Source organism: Mixophyes fleayi, chromosome 3, assembly GCF_038048845.1.
Source record: "Mixophyes fleayi isolate aMixFle1 chromosome 3, aMixFle1.hap1, whole genome shotgun sequence".
NCBI lineage: Eukaryota > Metazoa > Chordata > Amphibia > Anura > Limnodynastidae > Mixophyes > Mixophyes fleayi.
Genome location: NC_134404.1, coordinates 135,932,812 through 135,951,412, shown reverse-complemented (window position 1 = coordinate 135,951,412; position 18,601 = coordinate 135,932,812). Strand labels below are relative to the sequence as shown.

General features: G+C 39.5%; 1 protein-coding gene across 6 annotated transcripts in view; it reads left to right on the top strand.

Annotated features, from left to right (window-relative positions):
- ARMC9 (armadillo repeat containing 9) overlaps positions 1-18,267 on the top strand; it is a 125,744-nt gene extending 107,477 nt beyond the window's left edge. For 3 of the 6 annotated variants that reach the window (XM_075202379.1, XM_075202376.1, XM_075202375.1), the window contains 6 exons: positions 6,216-6,320; positions 9,799-9,914; positions 11,188-11,297; positions 13,379-13,505; positions 13,997-14,145; positions 14,269-15,020. In XM_075202379.1, coding sequence (XP_075058480.1) covers positions 6,216-6,320; positions 9,799-9,914; positions 11,188-11,297; positions 13,379-13,505; positions 13,997-14,145; positions 14,269-14,303 — 642 coding nt within the window. In that variant the 3' untranslated portion in view covers positions 14,304-15,020. Of the gene's footprint in view, positions 1-6,215; positions 6,321-9,798; positions 9,915-11,187; positions 11,298-13,378; positions 13,506-13,996; positions 14,146-14,268; positions 15,021-17,799 lie in introns of those variants that run through there. The other 3 variants (XM_075202378.1, XM_075202380.1, XM_075202377.1) reach the window with 2 other exon arrangements.
- The last annotated feature ends 334 nt before the right edge of the window (positions 18,268-18,601 follow it).

Below are 18,601 nucleotides of genomic sequence, written 5' to 3'. Positions count from 1 at the left end.
AACTTCATTTTTTATAGAATTCACTTAGACTAAGATATCAGGTCACGTTTCTTAATATTATTCCTCAGTATTTTAGAGTCAACCCTTTGTACAGATCAGAATAAGGAAAGTAACAATCAGCTAGTGTATTTCTTAACTACTTTGGGCTGTAGTAGCAATTTAGTTACAACATAGATAGTTAATAGTATCATATGAAACTTTGCAGTTTGCTATACTTTAGTCACTCAGCCCTCATTTTCATGAACAAACAAATAGAAAAAGACTTCTTATCAAAAAATAAGTTACTATACTTAGAGATTAAATATTCTTATCAGAATTTTCCGAAAATTGTTGATATAATCTAGCACCTATAAAGTTTTATACTTCTCTGAAATCCCTCTGTGGTTCTCTTTCACTGTATCGAGGAGCATTTGTTTGCGGTATAGCTCCCTAGTTACAGCTGACTTTTTGCGTAAATGACTAAATCAGCCCAGCTACATGAACGTTTGTCCTTAAAGACATTCTGCGATGACGTCCGTTCACTTGTGTACTTATGTATGGTCTTATGTGAATTTTTGTCTCCCATATAATGAAATTATTTTCGGAGACCTGCTTATAATTTTTTACAAAACATGCAGACATAAAATGGCATTTTAGTTTTTAATTTATAAACCTGCACTGGATATTGGATTCCAAGCATACATACATACATATACACTATATGGACAAAAGTATTTGGCCACACCTGTTAATTATTGAATTTAGGTGTTTCAATCAGACCCGTTGTGTGAGGCGCCGCCCGCGATCTCCCGGGACGGCCGCCTGTGCTTCCCCTCCAGCGCTTCTGGTTGCCTAGCAACCAGACGTGTAATTTCCACTGCTACATTAGAGCGTTCCCGTTGCTAGGCAATGGGACGCTATACTTGAGTGCGATGGCGCTAATTATGACAGCGCTGCGGAGCTGACCTCACATTGCCCCACAGCAATATATAAACCCCTCCTGGCCCTCCTACCAGTGCCAGAGCTTCAGGTCCCTGCCTGCCTCCAGCGTTTTCCACAGTGTTCCAGTTCATTGCTTGTCTCTTAATATTTGCCTGCCTGTGACCCTTGTGACCCGGATTGCCTTTGACTACCTCTTTTGGGTATCCCTTTGTACTGCACTTCCAGAACGCTACTGACCCGGCTTGACTCACCTTCCCTTCGGATTCCCCTTGTGTACCTTCATTCCCCGCACCGTTACCGAACCGGCTTGTCTGATAATTCTTTCTCGTGCTTCGCTATCCGACTCGTGGAAGGACCGCGACCTGCGTATCTCCTGCAGCTGAGTCCATACCTCCTTGTGGGGGTTCCTGGGGAATACCAGGGGCACGTTAGACTCCGCACCTTCCTTCGAGTAGTGCCAACGATAGCAGGTACGCTATACTAAGTCGTGACACGTTGCCAGCGGTGTATAAAATAAAGCACCTAGCTATGCATTCTCTATTTGCAAACATTTGTGATACAAAATGGGTCGTTCTGAAGAGCGGTACTGTGATAGGATGCCACCTTGGCAGTAAGACGGATCGTGAAATTTCATCCCTGCTGGATACTCCATGGTCAACTGTAAGCAATGTTATTAGAAAGTGGAAGCGTTTCGGAACAACAGCAACTCACCCATGAAGTGGAAAAACCTTGTAACATCACAGAGCAGGATCCACAACTGCTAAGGTGCATGGTGTGTAAAAGTCGCCAACGCTCTGCTGATTCCATAGCTGAAGAGTTCCGAACTATCACTGGGATTAATGTAAGCACAAAAACTGTGCAGCGGGAGCTTAATGGAATGGGTTTCCATGGCCGAGCACCTGCGTGCAAGCCTCGCATCATAAAGACCAATGCCAAATGTCGGATGGAGTAGTGTAAAGCGCACACACACTAGACTGTGAAGTAGTAGAAACATGTTCTGTGGAGTGATGAATCACACTTGACTGGTAGTCAGATTGGCAAGTCTAGGTTTGGCGGATGTCTGAAGAATGTTACCTGCCTGACTGCATTATGCCAACTGTGAAGTATGGTGGAGGAGGGATAGTGGTATTGGTTAGTTTTTAAGGGTTTGGGCTAGGCCCCTTATCTTCAGTGAAGGGCAATCTTAATGCTTCAGCATACCAAATCATTTTGGACAATGCTATGCTTCCAGCTTTGTGGCAACAGTTTGGGGAAGGCACTTTTCTATTCCAACACGACTGTGCCCTAGTGCTCAAAGCAAGGACTATAGCGACATGGTTGAGGAGTTTGATGTGGAAGAACTTAACTGGCCCATACAGAGCTTTGATCTCAACCCCATCGAACACCTTTGGGATGAGCTGCAATGGAGATTGCGAGCCAGGCCTTCTTTTCCAACATCAGTGCCTGACATCATAAATGCTCTACAGAATGAATGGGCTCAAATTCCCACAGAAACACTCCAACATTTTGTGGAAAGCCTTCCAAGAAGAGTATAAGCTGTTATCGCTGCAAAAGATGTACCGACTCCATATTAAAGTCTATGTATTTGAATACAGTATCATTATAGTCCTTGTTAGTGTATTGGTCAAGCGTCCGTATAGTGTATGTTGTGGCTGGGGTCAATCTCAGACCCATTTTAGCTTCTGCATGGGGGTGGGGAAGAGTCATGGATGCCTAGCTCATTGAAACTAAACTTCAACTTCAGGGGTTCTGCACAACTAATTTTAGGATTAAGAATTGGGAGACAGTCATAGAATCTAAGAAGTCTCTTGAGTCACTGCCCATGTCAGGAAATGTCTTATTTGGTCTGGAACTGGATAAGATCATTAGCCATGAGAAGGTTGGGGAACCTAAAGACTCTGAATACCCAGACTTGAGTGTACAGACTTTTAATAAATGTGCTTAGAACTAAGAATGGTGCTAAATTCCCTAATCAGAGGACATGTGTTGCAGAAAAAGCTCATAAAGATTTAATCAAGCATATATCAACCATCAGGGAGGAACAAACTGCTCTCTTGCGAAAACCAACAAGTAAATTCTTACACAGACCACAGGTGAAATACTATTCTTTGCAGATCCTGAAACCGATCATTATGAACTGTCAATTAGAAATGATCAATTTTAATAAAAAAAAAAACCTTAAAGAATCCAAGGTTATACCCAAAAGTTAAATTATAAGGTTAACATAATAATAGGATAGTGATGTGCTATAGATTTTGTAAATTCATATACTTGATAATAAAAAGAAATAACAAATATAATCATAGTAATAATAGCATAGAGGAGATCTGGTTTGAGTAGTAATCAGTGGTGATTATATTTCCATATTAAAAAACAAAATTATTTTATGATGGTGCTGTCATTTATAAAGTGATTTCAAACAACATAGGAATAATAACAGAAAAAAGAATTTGCACCACTTACCATCTACCTGGTAATAGATTAGGGGGAGAGACTGAAAATCCAACTGAATAATACACAACCTATTGGGCTTATGGAAACTGCCATGGAGACATTAGGTAATGTTTTAGAAATAGGTGAAATATTTAGGAATTTTTATAGGCAGCTACATTTTATCTATGTAACCTATTCCAAGGGTAGGGCAGTATTGGCTATGGTTTTCCAGAAGATAATTAAAAGGTTTGCATAATTTTCCATTTTATTGTGCTTCCTTTTGTCAAATAGAAAAATAGGAATGATAGTTCTCTGGCTGCCACTGTAGCAGCTAATTATTAAACTAAATGAAGATGTTGGGTGAAGAGTAACTGTACCACCTCTGCCTGCTATCATGGGGCAGCACCATAAGTGGAAGAGTGTGTCCTCCTCTGTCCTACATATGTTACATTCTTTGTGGATAGTGTGGCCAGTGCACTGGAGTCTGGCGAGATTGCATCTTGATCAGCCTATCTCTTGCGGATATAACAGAGGTGGGAAAGCCCACCAGACCACTTCCACTTGCCAGTCATTTCTGGAAAATTAAACATCCATTTGGAATGACATGAGAAAGGTTGATATGTAAGTCCACTTTTATTACTCTACGTGATATTGTAGCGCTCTTCAACTGAAACCAACTTTTTCAGACTGCGCTTTTGGAACTATACAGTGTCGGTTGTTACTTAGTAGACTGAAAGAATTTATACAGATCGTTGCACTCGCTTGCTTGACTCACTAAGCTTGTAATGTAGTTTGGTGTTGCATAAGGGATTTTTTTTTACATGTGGCTGTCTGAGTCTCTTGTTCTGTAAGGGTGTCACATGAGGATGGAGTGTATTGGGTGTTCTTCCAGAAACCTGTTTGAGCTTCTAATCCTTTGGTTCTTGAATAACAGCTTCAGATCCTAAGGATTAAACAGTATTAGAATCTATTACTGGTCTCTAATTATTTTTGAACATTGTTTGGTTTGAAAAGTCTGAACACAACTTGTTGAAAAGACGTGTGGACAGCCTGCTGTTGTTGTTCCATTAGTAAAAGCTACCATTGGTTAAGTTGGATATCTGCCTGGGTGTAAGTATTTACCCACGTACAGGGGAACTCCGTAGGCTTTTCAGTCTTGGTAGACACCGTTCCCTCACACTCAACATCAAGAACAATGGACAGGACCTGTGGTGTTTAACAAACCTAATGTCCGCTGCTGATTTGTTCTTTTAGTGGCTTTCTCAGATGGTCCATACCATCAGTGTGTTTACAATACATTTGTCCGCAATAACCATTCTTACAGAGTACTACATGATTTCTTTTGCTGGTCAATTGATTCATTATATTAGATTAATTGCTTGATAAGGTGTGGGCCAAAACATGGGAGTCTTGGAAGCAAGACCTACCGAATCTACGACCCCCAGGAGAGATGTTAGGTTATATGAAGCATACTGTGAAAGCTCTTAGTTCTGCCAGACTACAGGAAGTTCACATCAAAACAATTAACAGGGCATATATATCACAATCGCAGAGGCGATTTATGGTAACAACAGAAACAGGTATATGCCCGAAATGTCAGAAAGCTCAGGCCTCTCTGTTACACAACATGTGGTCATGTCCAAAGATTGCTAAGTTTTGGAATAAACTGGTAACATATATAAACTTTACCTTTAAAATACAAGTATCGGCTCACTATGAAGTACTATTGTTCGCAGTTTTTGATTCTTGGAAAAATCAGATAGAAGGTTCGCGGATTATACCGCTACTCACAATTGTGGTCACCTTGGCAAAGAAAGCCATTCTAGGCAACTGGACATCCAAAAGGACCCCATCGATATTGGAGGTCACATCGGAGTTGATGGAAACATTATATTTCGACAGACGAGCCACCTTCAATGATTTAGAGAAAGGGGTGGAGCGCTTCCATGCTAAATGGGGTGCATACATAGACACATTGAAGGAATCGACTCGGCTCCATATCATGCGGGTCTTTGAGGATACTAGGTGGTCTTTACTGAGAAATCTTTGATGATGGTGGATGAGGTTAAGTTTTATCCAAAATGTGAATGATTGGCAAATGCTCAGCTAAACTGGTATTAATAGGAAGTCGTAGTATGTTTCATGAGAAACACCAGGAAAACACACTATTCAGTGACTCAGTTAGTCTCAGTCTCCTCTCTCTTCCCCCCCTCTGTCTCCTTTCTTGCCCTTTTCTCTTTTCCATTCAATTTCTGTCACCTTCTTTTATTTTTATTTTTTTATTTTCCTCTCTCATTTCTGTTTGTGATAGAAAAAGAAAAATGTTATTTGTACAATGAGAAATTATGTTGCAATTATTTGACGTGATGTAAACTTGCCTATTTCTTTGTACAATAAAAAAAGATTTACAAATATATTAGATTAATTGCTTTAAAAAAGAACCTGTAAGGTTCCAGATTTTACTGATGCTTAAATGAAATATAAATATAATCATTTATCTACCTACTGTAGCTATTCATTCAGTCATCCACACCATTGGCAGCCAGTGCCATATTAATGAGTGTGTCCTCAAACCTCACACATGCGGTTGTCAAAAAGTAGTAGTGAGGAGAACAATTTCTTATTTAATTGAATGAGACCTCTTAGAACAAAATGGGAAAGTACATCACTTAAAGGACACTCCTGCTTCTTAGAATACAAATCCCAAAAATAAAAATCACTGCAATTCCAAAATGGTGCTTCAGGTAAAAAAAGAAAAGTACATAAATGTTTATGTAATAACTTGTTATTTAATTTGATGACTATGCAGGTTCACTTTGAATTTATCATTCTACTGAAATCTACTCTGTTTTTATATTCAGGAAGAGCAAGATGTCTTGGAAGCTGATTTGGACAAGGATGAAGTTATTCAACCACAACCTGGAGAACTAACTGGAGAAAAGCTTCTGACCACAGAGTACCTTGGGGTATGTCTACCTCCACATAGCTAAGCTGCATTTAAGGAACTATAATGTTGTATCATGCTGAGGTTTGCAACACTTTCATTATAATAAAACTGATATTCAACCATATTAAAAACTAAATTGTATGCACTTGAACATAGCAGAATTATGGGGGTTCAGTATCTGTGATGGTGGTTGCTTGTAAGATAATCACTCCTGGATGCCTCTACAATGGCTCATTTCTCCAGCATCCTATCTGGGGAATACTGCTAACTTGGGTTTGCAGTGAGGGCGCCATTGCTCAACACTTCATAGTTAACTCTGAAAGACTTAAGCTTCTTGTTGTGTTCTCGCTTCAGAAGGGATTTTCAATATGGTTGCGGTTACTGGAGCCATTCATCCCTTGCTCTCAGTGGAGTTCAGAAGGCTGTTTGAGGTATGACTCACTGACTCTGCCAGGGTTTATTATCTGGCCAGGTGGCGCTCCTCATTTTGGCTGGTGCCACTAGGGGCAAGGGATTCAGTGGGAACCTGTCTTATGGACAGAATGCTCCCATTGCACTAGCGCCTAGTGGTAGGAACACTCCCTTGCAAATGGTTCCTCCTCCTCAACGGGCTTTCATTCAAGGAAAAGCCCGCCAGAAGATCACTCACTGGAGGAGCTAGAGCTGAACAATGGGTTTCACAACTGTGCTGTACCTGTGGCTGAGTGATCAATTTAGGGCTCACAAAGGTATTGTCAGTAATGGGCTTCCTGTTGTGATCCGAGGGAATCACCATTGTACCTTACCTGGACAATCTTCTCAAAGCAGGTTCAGCTTCCAAAACTGTGGTCTCATCTGGACAAGGAGAGCTCAGGTACTGGAATCACATGAGCGTATTTTGAATTATCAAAAATTCAAACCGATTCCAAATCAGAGGGTGGTGTTTTCGGGGCTAATCTTTGATAAAAGGGAGAGTAGAGGGTCTTCCCTCTGGGAGACAAGATCCAAACTATTAAGTTGTTGGTGATGTGGGTTTTGGGTCTGCATGAAGTTTATGGGGAAAATGGTCTCCACATTTGAAGTGGCTCAGTACACCATGTTCCACTCTTGCACATTTCTAGACATCTTGAGAAAGTGATTGAGGTCAAATATTCAGTTGGCTTCTCAGCTTTTCTGTCTGCGACAGGAGGGACATCTGTCTCTCAGGTGGTGGTTCAGAGAAGACCGCTTGAACAAGCATCACCCTTTTTTCCATGTCATATTGGACCTTCGTATCAACGGACGTAAGTCTTCAGGGCTGGAGAGCTGTGATGTTGCGTCTGTACCTACAGAGTCTTAGGTCCAAGGACAAAGTAAAGCTCCCCATCAACATTTTGGAGCTCAGATCAGTGTATAATGCTCTAACAGGGACCCAGTCTGTGCTGAAAGGTAGGCCTGTCTGTTTTCAGTCAGACAATGCTACGCCGTAGTGTATATGAACCTTCACAGGGGAACTAGGAGTTCCATTCTGCTGGGAGCACTCCATTCTCCTGGCAGAGTGGTCTCTTCATCCAGAGCTGATGCACAGCTGGGGTCGGTAGGCAGTCGTCATAATTGCCTCTCTACACAACAAAAAGGGGCCCATGTTATGCTCCAGAACCAGAGATCTATTGGCATCCCAAGTGCATTCCATGACCGTTCCTTGGTACTTTCGGTTGGTCTATGCCTACCCCCAATATCAATGCTCCCTCACATTCTGAAAGAGGGGCAAGAGAGATGGGGGTTCCTGAGATGCTCATGGCAGACTGGTTAAGAAGAGCCTGAAATGCCAGCATTATAAGGATGGTGGCAGGCCCAGGGCGCGGCAACTTCCTCTGTAGGAATATACCTGGGGCATATCCTACATCAAGACCTTGTTAAATGGCTGTTAAAGCCAGGATCCTGAGAGCCAAAGAATTGTCCGAAGATATTATACAGTCGTAATCAGTTGAAGGCTAGAAAGCCAGTATCTGCAAGAAACTATCATATGGTGTGGAAGACGTAGCCATAGGCATAGCTCAGTTAGAGTGTAGGTTTCATCTCTGATTCAGACTTTGTTGCATGGTGTTTTACACATCCAGATTAACTATATGCCTCTGATGGTGCCATAGGATCTTCACTTTGTTCTTTTGGCTGTTCAACTTCCTCCAATGATCCCTTGGAGACAACAGAGTTAAAATATTTCACCTGGACAATTACCTTCCTAGCAATTTCTTCAGCTAGAATTTCTTCAGAATTGGGGGCCTGTCCTCCAGGTCTCCCATCTTGATTTTTCAGGATGACAGGGTGGTCGTCTTCTTTAAAGGATCATGTAAAATTTACCTGAATTGAACTTCCAGTGTTTAAAGGACGGACTCCTGCTGGTTCTCTATGACACGCAGTGGAGGGGTTGGCCAGCGGCAAACCAGATTATAGCCAAATGGGTTAGGTCTACTTCTCAGCAGTAAAACAATCTGTATGACACAGCGTTGTGGAATCAATTAACCCCATCTACATGCAGTTCATGGAGAAAATGAATGTATATAAGGTATTTGTAAGTTACTTTATCAAAACTAGACTACACATGTTAATATAGAACATTGTGCATTTCCACTAATATAACACTAATGAGTCCTGATCAGTGCAATCATCTTTGAGATTGTATGCAATATTCCTCTAAGTGTATATATAGATCAGCAACTGAGTACATGTTCTTGAGCTGAATAATAAGTGATGGATGAAATGAATCAGTTGAATATAATGTTTGAACTCCCGAATAACAGTAGTTCAAAGCACTCTGCAATTGTTTCTGGCTTACTAGATTGAGCAATTTTTATAGTTCCCATGCAGCTTATTTTTATCCAGTGTGAAAATACTATCCTCCGAATGGCATATAGCTTAATCAGTATGTGATGAAAAGCTGCAATATTTCTTAACCAGGGCAAACTCTCTGGCTGAATTTCTACAGCTGCAATACAACATATTTTAGCAAAATTATAAACTGATGCACTTATCTGTGGTGTCTCTCTATGGGAACCTTCAGTAGAAGTGCCAAATCTGAGGTGAATCTCCCAATAGTGGTTGTAGTCTTTGAATATCAGACCTACACCTGGTGAGCTTGCAATCTCCACGGTTTATTTTTTTTGAATTCTGGAAGCTGCCTTTGTAGCAGTGTCACTTTGCAATACTGATAGTGTAAATGTGCTGTATAGGAATCTTCAATAGATCCGTTTCATTTTATTATTGCGACTTACAGAGGTAATCTGCTGCATCTTTTCTCTAATGAAATTGTAATAATATTTGATCAGTGGAAATCCCTGTGATCTTAACACTAATGAGCGCACGTGTGTCTGTGTGTGTGTGTGTGTGGTAGGGAGTATAGACTGCAAGCTTCACTGGGGCATGGACAGATGTAAATATTCTCTGTAAAGCACTGTGTAATATGTAGGTGCTATATAAATAACTGTTTTTAATAATAATAATAATAATAATAATAATAACAAATTGACCTCACCTTGCAGATCATGACCCATACACTCAAAGTGAAGAAGAGAATGTTTCCTGGTGTATTGCAGAGTGTTGATGAACCACTACAAAGACCTGTAACCCCCAGCACTCACCGAACTGTGTATACGGTGTATGTAATTGATGCTCTATATGCACAATGAAAGCTCCAATCTTTATGTACCGTTCTCTTTAAGCACCTTAAATAATACAATGTACAAGTTAATCAGTCTAACGAATAGGATCATGAATTGGTATACTTAAGACTTACCCCGTTGTCTGTATTACCCAGTATTGAATATTACTGTGTTTGTCCCCAATTGTAAAGCGCTATGGAATTTGAAATGATGATGATGACTGTTAATTATCTGTAGGAGAGAGCTGAGGAACACTTTTAAACTCTGTATAAGTATACACTTTAAAATATTACTATTCTTGCAGTTTGTGCCATTTGAATGGAGAGTTGTATATTGTCCATGAACACCAGAGGCTGTTTACAATAGACAGAAAATGTGCAGCACACAGCATTAGTGGCTTGGTAGTCATAAGGAAGAGTCATATGATAGAAGTGCAGAGTGTCCGAAGGAGTAAGACTTTTTGGTTCATTTATATTGTAATTTATTTGTGCATATACTTGCACTGTGCGCCTGCATACACTTAGCACATTTCTGGAATTGCACAGCATTTGATTGGATTATGATGAATGGTAGGTGTTACCATATAGCAGTTTTTTTCACAAAAGCGGAAGAACAAACGGCTATTCGTAAAAGTGGAGTCTACTTAGCAAAATTGGAAGTTGTACACTGCTGTTAGAAGAGGCTGCTGAGCTTTTTTTTAAGAGCCCAAATGAACTTTATTTTCTCAGATGCTTGGTGGTTGTGTAAACTTGTTAGATGGGAGCCCATTAATTTTCGACATGCAGATGTGCTCAAGAAAAAGTAGTATAATGAAATGATTACAAATGATTGACCAGACATGAGAATGGCACACAGTCTCTTTCTCTTCACACTACCCAGAGTTGTTAATTACAATATGAAAGTCAATCTAGCAGTTAATGAAACGTTTCCAAATTACAGCTGTGTAGCATTTGGAGGAGGAAAGAAATAAGCAAATCTTAGATAGAACTTTGTAGAATCTCATGGGTAGCGTATAAACGGGGCCGGCAAGGGGCTGCAGTACTGACCCAACAGCAAACTCTGGGTAAATGTGTGTGCGTTTATACTGTATATGTGCATAGTGCACAACCAAGTAGCAGAGTTTAAATGAAGATGGTACATCATGGATTTTATTCCCATTGTAAATAACCTTGTTTTGTTTTGTATATGTGGTATGAATATTGAGCTTTTAAATGAAAGCTTTTAGGTTTGTAGTAACATTACTCCTTAATTTATATCTTTTTTTACTAGGCCAGAAAGTATAATGCCCCGATCAGGTCCTTCAAGTTCTTTCAGAACAAGACCCCCCACACGTAGTGGAAGCCGTCCTGTTACTGCTGATTACTGTGCATCATCGACATGTAAGACAAATATGCTTATCCATCATTTTATCTCCCAAGAGTTGCAGAGCCTTAACTTGAAAATGGTTTTAATATTTTTGGATCAAAAATTGCAGACAATTCAGCACCACATTGTATCACTTTTATCTGTTAAATTGTTAGTGTAGAACGTTAGTGTATGGAATGTTAGTGTATGGAATGTTGGTTCATTGTAAACATTTCTTGTGGAGTGCAACATATCCATTGTGAATTTGCTCTCCTGAGTATGGCTTTTCATCCAAGTACCATACAGATTACGCGATAAACGTCACTTAGGTCCAATATCACATTAGTGTGTACGCTCCAACGATCATGTTTTATACTTCCAAAGCACATCTTGTCGTTTGATTTGACTAAAAAGCTCTATAAATACGAATGAGCAAATTTTGAAGTGTGTATGCACTAATGACCAGCAGTGTAGGTAGATCTCCATAGAGCAGTGGATTCCAAACTTTTTCAGTTCAAGGCACCCTTAGGGTTTCCATAAATTTCTCAAGCACCCCTAAGCCAAAATAATTACCAAATAGTTCCCGCCTTGTTTACCACTAGCCCTGGCCGAGGCACCCCTGTGAGATCACTGAGGCACCCCAGGGAGCCTAGGCGCACAGTTTGGGAACCACTGCCATAGAGTATACAGAGTCACGATCTTTTTAGCAGATGGTTATAACAGACAAAGAGCACAAATCTGAAGATAAATCATGTAAAATCGTGTAAGTGTGTACGTATGATTTGCCATGCTGATTGGGACTTTTAGTCGTTAGTAAAATTGTTAAAGATATCACAGCGGGAGAAATTTTCTGTAGTGTGTGTACCTAGCCTTAGGATAGGATACACATTAGCTAAGAGAAAGCATTTGAATCTGTGCAAAGGGAGGAACAGGTTAAAGTTTATTCTAGTTACACTAGGGACAGAGTTGCTAGATACAACCACAGGCATTGTGGTAGAACAACACCTGCTTATATGTGTACAATGTTTTCATCATGAAAGATGTAGACATCTCTGACAGTGTTCGCAATGTGACCCTGGAGCAGGTGGCAATCACGTGCAGATGTTCAAAGAAATTTATTCTGTCCAAAATCTTCTCCAGAGCAACCAGGAAATCTGACTTTTTTTCCTGTTTCACAGGAAACTGTCTATGCATGGATGCTCTAGTCTTGTATGTCTATTACTAGGATCAGCCAGCATCCACACGATTCACAACAATGCATGTGTCGTCCTCCTTTCCAAAAGCTCTTCTTTTGTGTCAGTATTAGTTTACTTTGATGCCTTGACTCTAGAAAAAGCAGACTAGCAAGATTTTTATGTCAGCAGAAACTAGATACTGTTGAAAAGGTGTTTTAGTCTAACTTGTTTCATGGTTGTGCTTTACTTTAAATGATGATTGAGTGTCTATGCTTCTTGTTTAATAGCCCGGAATGATCTAATTTTGAGTTTCAGTTCAGGTTAGTGCGAGTGGAATGATCAACTGCGCTCCTTATGTAGAGCTGTAGTGAAAAGCTGCCAAAAGGAGACGGATATATGTGACCCCTATCCTATTAGAGTGTATACAATTGGAGAGGGACTCCTTGGTGCTAAGGCAAACTGTTGACGAGTATAGTGTATGGAGGAGTGGTAATGAAACTGGCAGTGCTTGTCTAGAACTGAATCTTGTTTATTCATAATCCTCTGTATACTTCTAAAGAAAGTAACACAATAAAACTCACATTTCTGGCCAGAACAATCCTATAATCCAGCACTGGTATGACACAAAAAGTGAAATATACCATAAATATTAAGCTCTAGATGAGGTGCACATATAGCCTAACATATGCTTAGGTAATATAGACTCCTAGGGCAAACAATTCTCCTCCATACACTACTCATTTATAGTTTGCCCTAGTGCCAAGGAGTCCCTCTCCAATTGCATCCGTTCAGGTTAGAGTTGTCTTGGTTTGAGCTATAGATTACATTTTATAAACTGTATTTTATTTTAGATTACATTTTAATTTATAACATTTTATCATAGATTATAATTTATAATATTTAATCTTATTTACTGCTTGCCGTCATCTTCCTTGTCCTAGCCTTTGACACAGATACATCCCAGCTTTTTTCATCAACCAGTCGGTCTGACCAACGTGGACAAGTATCTCCTCCTTCACCTCGAATTCTAGATATTGGTATGGAGAGGAGCAACGGGCACAGTAACAGGTGATGGCTGAACCATAGAACATCAGCCAAAAAATGTATCGTGTCTCTGGTGCAGTCCCAAGCAATTACAAAATGTTCTGCCCAATCTGCCCAACCAATAGGGGACATGTTGGTGATGAGTGAAAAGATTTACCACTTTAAAACTTGACTTATATATTACTCAATATCACACAGGACAAACTGGATTTGTTTACTTTACAGAATAGTTACATTTTTCAGGTATTGCACTTATCACTTTGTAAGCCTCATATATTCAGTATCATTAAACTAACACGTTCTCGACCATGAAGCATAGCTGGGAAAGGCAAGTGCTATTGTCTATCAAGGAATGAGTGTAAAAAACTGTTTGTCACGGTGAATGAGTCACTGAACCTAAAACAGAAAAGCAGTTAGGCCTGTAATTTATTTAACGCTTCTTTTCATATGTCTGGCGGCTTACTGTATTAACACATTGTCATTACTCTATCTGTCTCCATTATTCTCTCCTACAGCAGAGCCTGGCACCCGCGCAGTCCTGAAGTGCAAAGTGCCAGCCCCCGCAAGTCCAAGACGCCTACAATAGCACCACAATTTTCCCAGTCTGGACCACAACAAACCAGTCGCCCTAGTTCTGCTGGATCTTCCACCCGCAGCAGACAAAGTAAGTAAAAAGAGATGGTACATGGTGCAAGAGTATGTTCAGGTCTGTTTCATTACTTAAGCAACCTTTTGTCTGTAATCGATTTTTATGTAATAGCTATAATAATGTGTGGTTACTCTATAGAAGCAAATCCCTTTGCAGTGGAGGATAAATATTGATGATAAAGTCATCAGTGTTTGAGTTCCATGTTGCTGTTTATGGGTCACATCCCCCGATTATCTAAAGTGGACATGTGCATCCTGCTCAGCTGGGTCATCAGCCTAGGACATGTGTTTCCAGCCTGACTGTGCTACTTGGCAGAGTGTAAAGAGGATATTACACAGAAAAAGTTCTGGACTCGCTGTTAGTATTGAAGTCTTTCAACACAGCAGTGTTGTATGGAATATACTGTGCACCCTGTGCAGAAATATTCGTCACAGGGGCCATAATCTAATTTCCAAGAGCATATGCTGCATAAGGCAGCAGTCATCCTGCGGCTGAGGCATCGTTTTCAGTATTTTTGTCACTAAGGGTGTAAACTAACACTTAATACAGTTTCTATTTATCTATGCACAGTGATCATTCATAAACTTTTCATGTCTTACTAAGGATGTAAATATTAACCTTCATAATAATACAACAAGTTGATAAGAATATCTGAAGCTGGGTGGGTCTGTTTATTTTATGTTCACATTGTAAACTGCTTATCATTCTTCCCAGCAGAGTCTTGTTGCAAGACTTAACATTTTGTTAGATGTACTAATCTTTTCATTAAAGTATATCCTGTGCCTATGCTTAATAATTAATACTGTTATTTTACAAATATTAAAGACTATCCCACTATATTTATTGTAGATGTTAATCAATCATTACATGAATAAATTATACAATAAACCTGTAAAGCATCAATGCTGTCTGTTTATACATAAATTAGCATTACTTGTGTATAATAAAGTTATAAACTCCTACAAATTAATATCTACAAATGGTGAGATCTAATGTCATCACTTCAGTGTTCATTCTGAAAATTTGAGTATTCTAAAGGATAGCGCAAAATAGAATGACAATAGTCACATATTTACCTATGGCAAAGGTTGCTTACCCCGAAACTGCAGTTGCAGTTAGACCCGGAAATGTGCACATGAGGCTCTGACATAAGGCAATGTGGCAAAAAGTTTTTGGAGTTTCCATCCCTACATGTGTTGAGGACCAGTAGATTGTCACGTCTTCCTGAAATATGTTGACCTAAGACTATTTGCTGGACCTCAGGTGACTATTATAATCTATAGGAATGTATAATTCGAAAATGCCATCTGGCAACACTTATTATGTACGCTTTCCTAATTGCAACTACAACATAGCTCTGAAACATCTTTGGCTATATGTACATCACTGATTGTAAAGAATAACATTTTCCACTTTCAGTATAATTCTTCACATAAAGAACTACACCTAAAACCCAAAAATGTTTTGGTGACGTTCAATGTGATAACAAAAAAATCAGTTCTATTTACTTGGTATGCCCAGCTGTTTGCCGGCTCATCCAGTGTCCCAAATGTCTGTGGTATTCCTGTGCTGCCATGTAACAGCTTGCCAGGCTGGGCGGATATCCGTTCCCTTCCCACGTAAACTTGCCAATATTTTTTTATTTTTTTTTTAGTTTTGGGCGAGGTTACCATTTAATAAGTCCATGGTCGGTAAACTGCAGTTTATTTGCTTAGTAGACATGTCCCTTCAGTTTTCAACCTATTAACTCTTTTGATCATCATGGGGGTACTGTGGATAAATTAAATAATATGTGGAACATTTGATTTATTTTCATTGTTTAATTTTTGCAATTTGGCATATTTAGCCAGTGTAGCTTGTTTTTGGTAATGGTTGTCGTGGTTTAAACCTGTGACCAGGTTGTACTTCCAGGTCCGCATGTGTGGACATCTAACATTCAAAGGGACTGCATAGTACCCTCCTCAGTAATAAGTACAGTTTTACACAGACACATGCACCTCCTCCTCTATCTTACACTGCTCCCTTTTTCTCCCCTTTCCACATCTCAATTTGCTCTGAAAAATAAAGATATTTTTCAAAATACAAAAAAAGCTCTAAAATTACATCCACACTTCAATGTGTCCTACATATCATCATCATCATTTATTTATATAGCGCCAGCAAATTCCGTAGCGCTTTACAATTGGGACCGATTGGCAAGCAAAGCAATCGGATCCGTCTCTGAGGATACGGGTGTAATGCCAACAGATTGGTCTTCCCGTAGGTCAGGCCGCCTCTGTGCTGCTTCTTGCCTTCCCAGGACTCTTAAAGATCTATCTATCTATCTATCTATCTATCTATCTATCTATCTATCTATCTAATCAAATATGCAGCAATACCAGAGGGTACACCACACTGTGGACTACACACGTCTCCTCTCCAGCATCTCTGTCTCAGTCACCCATGTTCTTTACTCCTCCACACGTGGTAGGGAATGAGCTTAATGTCCTGCTTTTAAGGTCAAAAAATAAAGCACAGTGTGCAGAGGTTTCGCTGTTCATACAAGTACAATCCTGGGCCAGACTGACACAAGTAATGACTCCTAGTTGGCATTGTCCTGAAGGGAGAACCCCCCTCCTCCCCATCTTCCTACGTAATTTTAAAGCTCCCATAGTGGTGTGTTTTCAGATGGTCATTTCCTTAGCCCACACTCCCACCTGGGATTGGGGCTCCACTTACCAGGGGCTGTCCATGGGCCTCACCCACTTCTCAGCTCACTTATGGCTCCAGCAGTCTTCTAAAACAGGATATGACTCAGTGGGATGCCTTCTGCCAACATCAAGATGTAACGGCCAAAATACATATTGCGTACAGAAGTGCATGCAATAGCAATGTTTGCATAATAGTAGCAGTGTATGCAACCACCAGGAGAGATTTAAGAATTGTACAATGGGAATAAAATACATTTACATGGTTAACACAACACAGTCCCAGCAAAGTAAAACACTGTTTGGACAGTAAGAGGGGTATCCAGCAGGCTAAACTCCTAGTTTCAATGTCCCACCCATCTCATCACACCAGCCCCACATAAGATGCTGAGCTTCACCCTGATTTGTTCTATAGCAGCTAGAGCATACACCTGGAAGTATGTGGGTACCACAGATGAAGCTCACAGGTGCCCATCAATTATTTAAACTAACAGTGTTCATGCTTTTACAGTTGTTTTTGTTCGTTTGCCTCCATTATTACACAGTATATAGGAGCAGGTTGTATTTAAATTATTACTTTATGCTTAAGTTTAGCTTTACTTTGTTATATTTATCATCAGCTTCATTAGGTTATGTACTTTTATATTATTATAGTCATTAATCATATGTTAGAACTGCTATTTCAACTAAATTTGTGAATATTGTGGTCTAAGACAAAAATGTAGAATTTGGGACTATTTATACGCTCTATAGGGGTAGAGTACTCCGGTTTTATTGAGGAGGGAGTCTAGTCAGGAGTAGGCAAACCCTTTAATATCTTAATATGTGATGTGTTTATTACAGATGTGTTTATATTTCATCACTGTTGTTTTCCAACTATCACCTGAATTTTTAATACAAGAGTTGTCAGTCTTTCAACTTTTCAGCCGTATACCATGTTTTTAGTATAGCTCACTAGCCTATGTCTTGTTCTATGCACTAGGTAGCCAGTCTTACAGAAAATGACCATAAGCCATACATGTGAGATCTGCTGTCTTCCTTCTACATTGACATCAGAATAATCCCATCTGCAAACAATCTGCTGGTCGAAATGGCTCTAAACACCACAATTATAAATTGCATGTGCTTATTACTAAAGAACGTTTTTTGAGCAGAGTGCTTTACAGTGACTTTTGCTAAACCGTTCTCTTGTATTTGACACAGGATTATAGGAATTTCCATTTATTTATTGAGACTTTAGTGTGTGCACAGCTGATATATTGAGAACAATCACGGATTTCAATGAATGCTATGTTTGGTTCTATCCGGGGTTCACATTTTGTTTGTCACAAATTGGATCATTTTCTTTAATGTATTTATTTATTTATATAAAATGTAGCTGTAAAATGTAATAACTTTATAACACATCAACTTTGTATAAATTCACTTTCATTTTGTATTAAAATGTTACTCCGTTTTTTGTCTTGTGTTTTTATTTTTGTTTTTTTTTTTACTTTTAATTACAGTACACACCCATTTCCATTCCACAAAATGACTTGAATGTGGAACCAACTCAAAGGTGTCACATATCAGATCTTGATCCTAAGCTTAGACCTCCCTTTTGCACTTCTGGTGAGCCCAATTGGCATTATTTTAGAGATGTTGTGTAAGTGAAAGTTGCAAAATTTGGCCAGTGATTGAACAGGAGGTTCAAAATGAGAGATCAGAGTCAAAGATGATCCCCCAATATGTGACCATGGGAAATTGATGTTATTATTGTATTCTTAACAATGATGGAAAGAGAA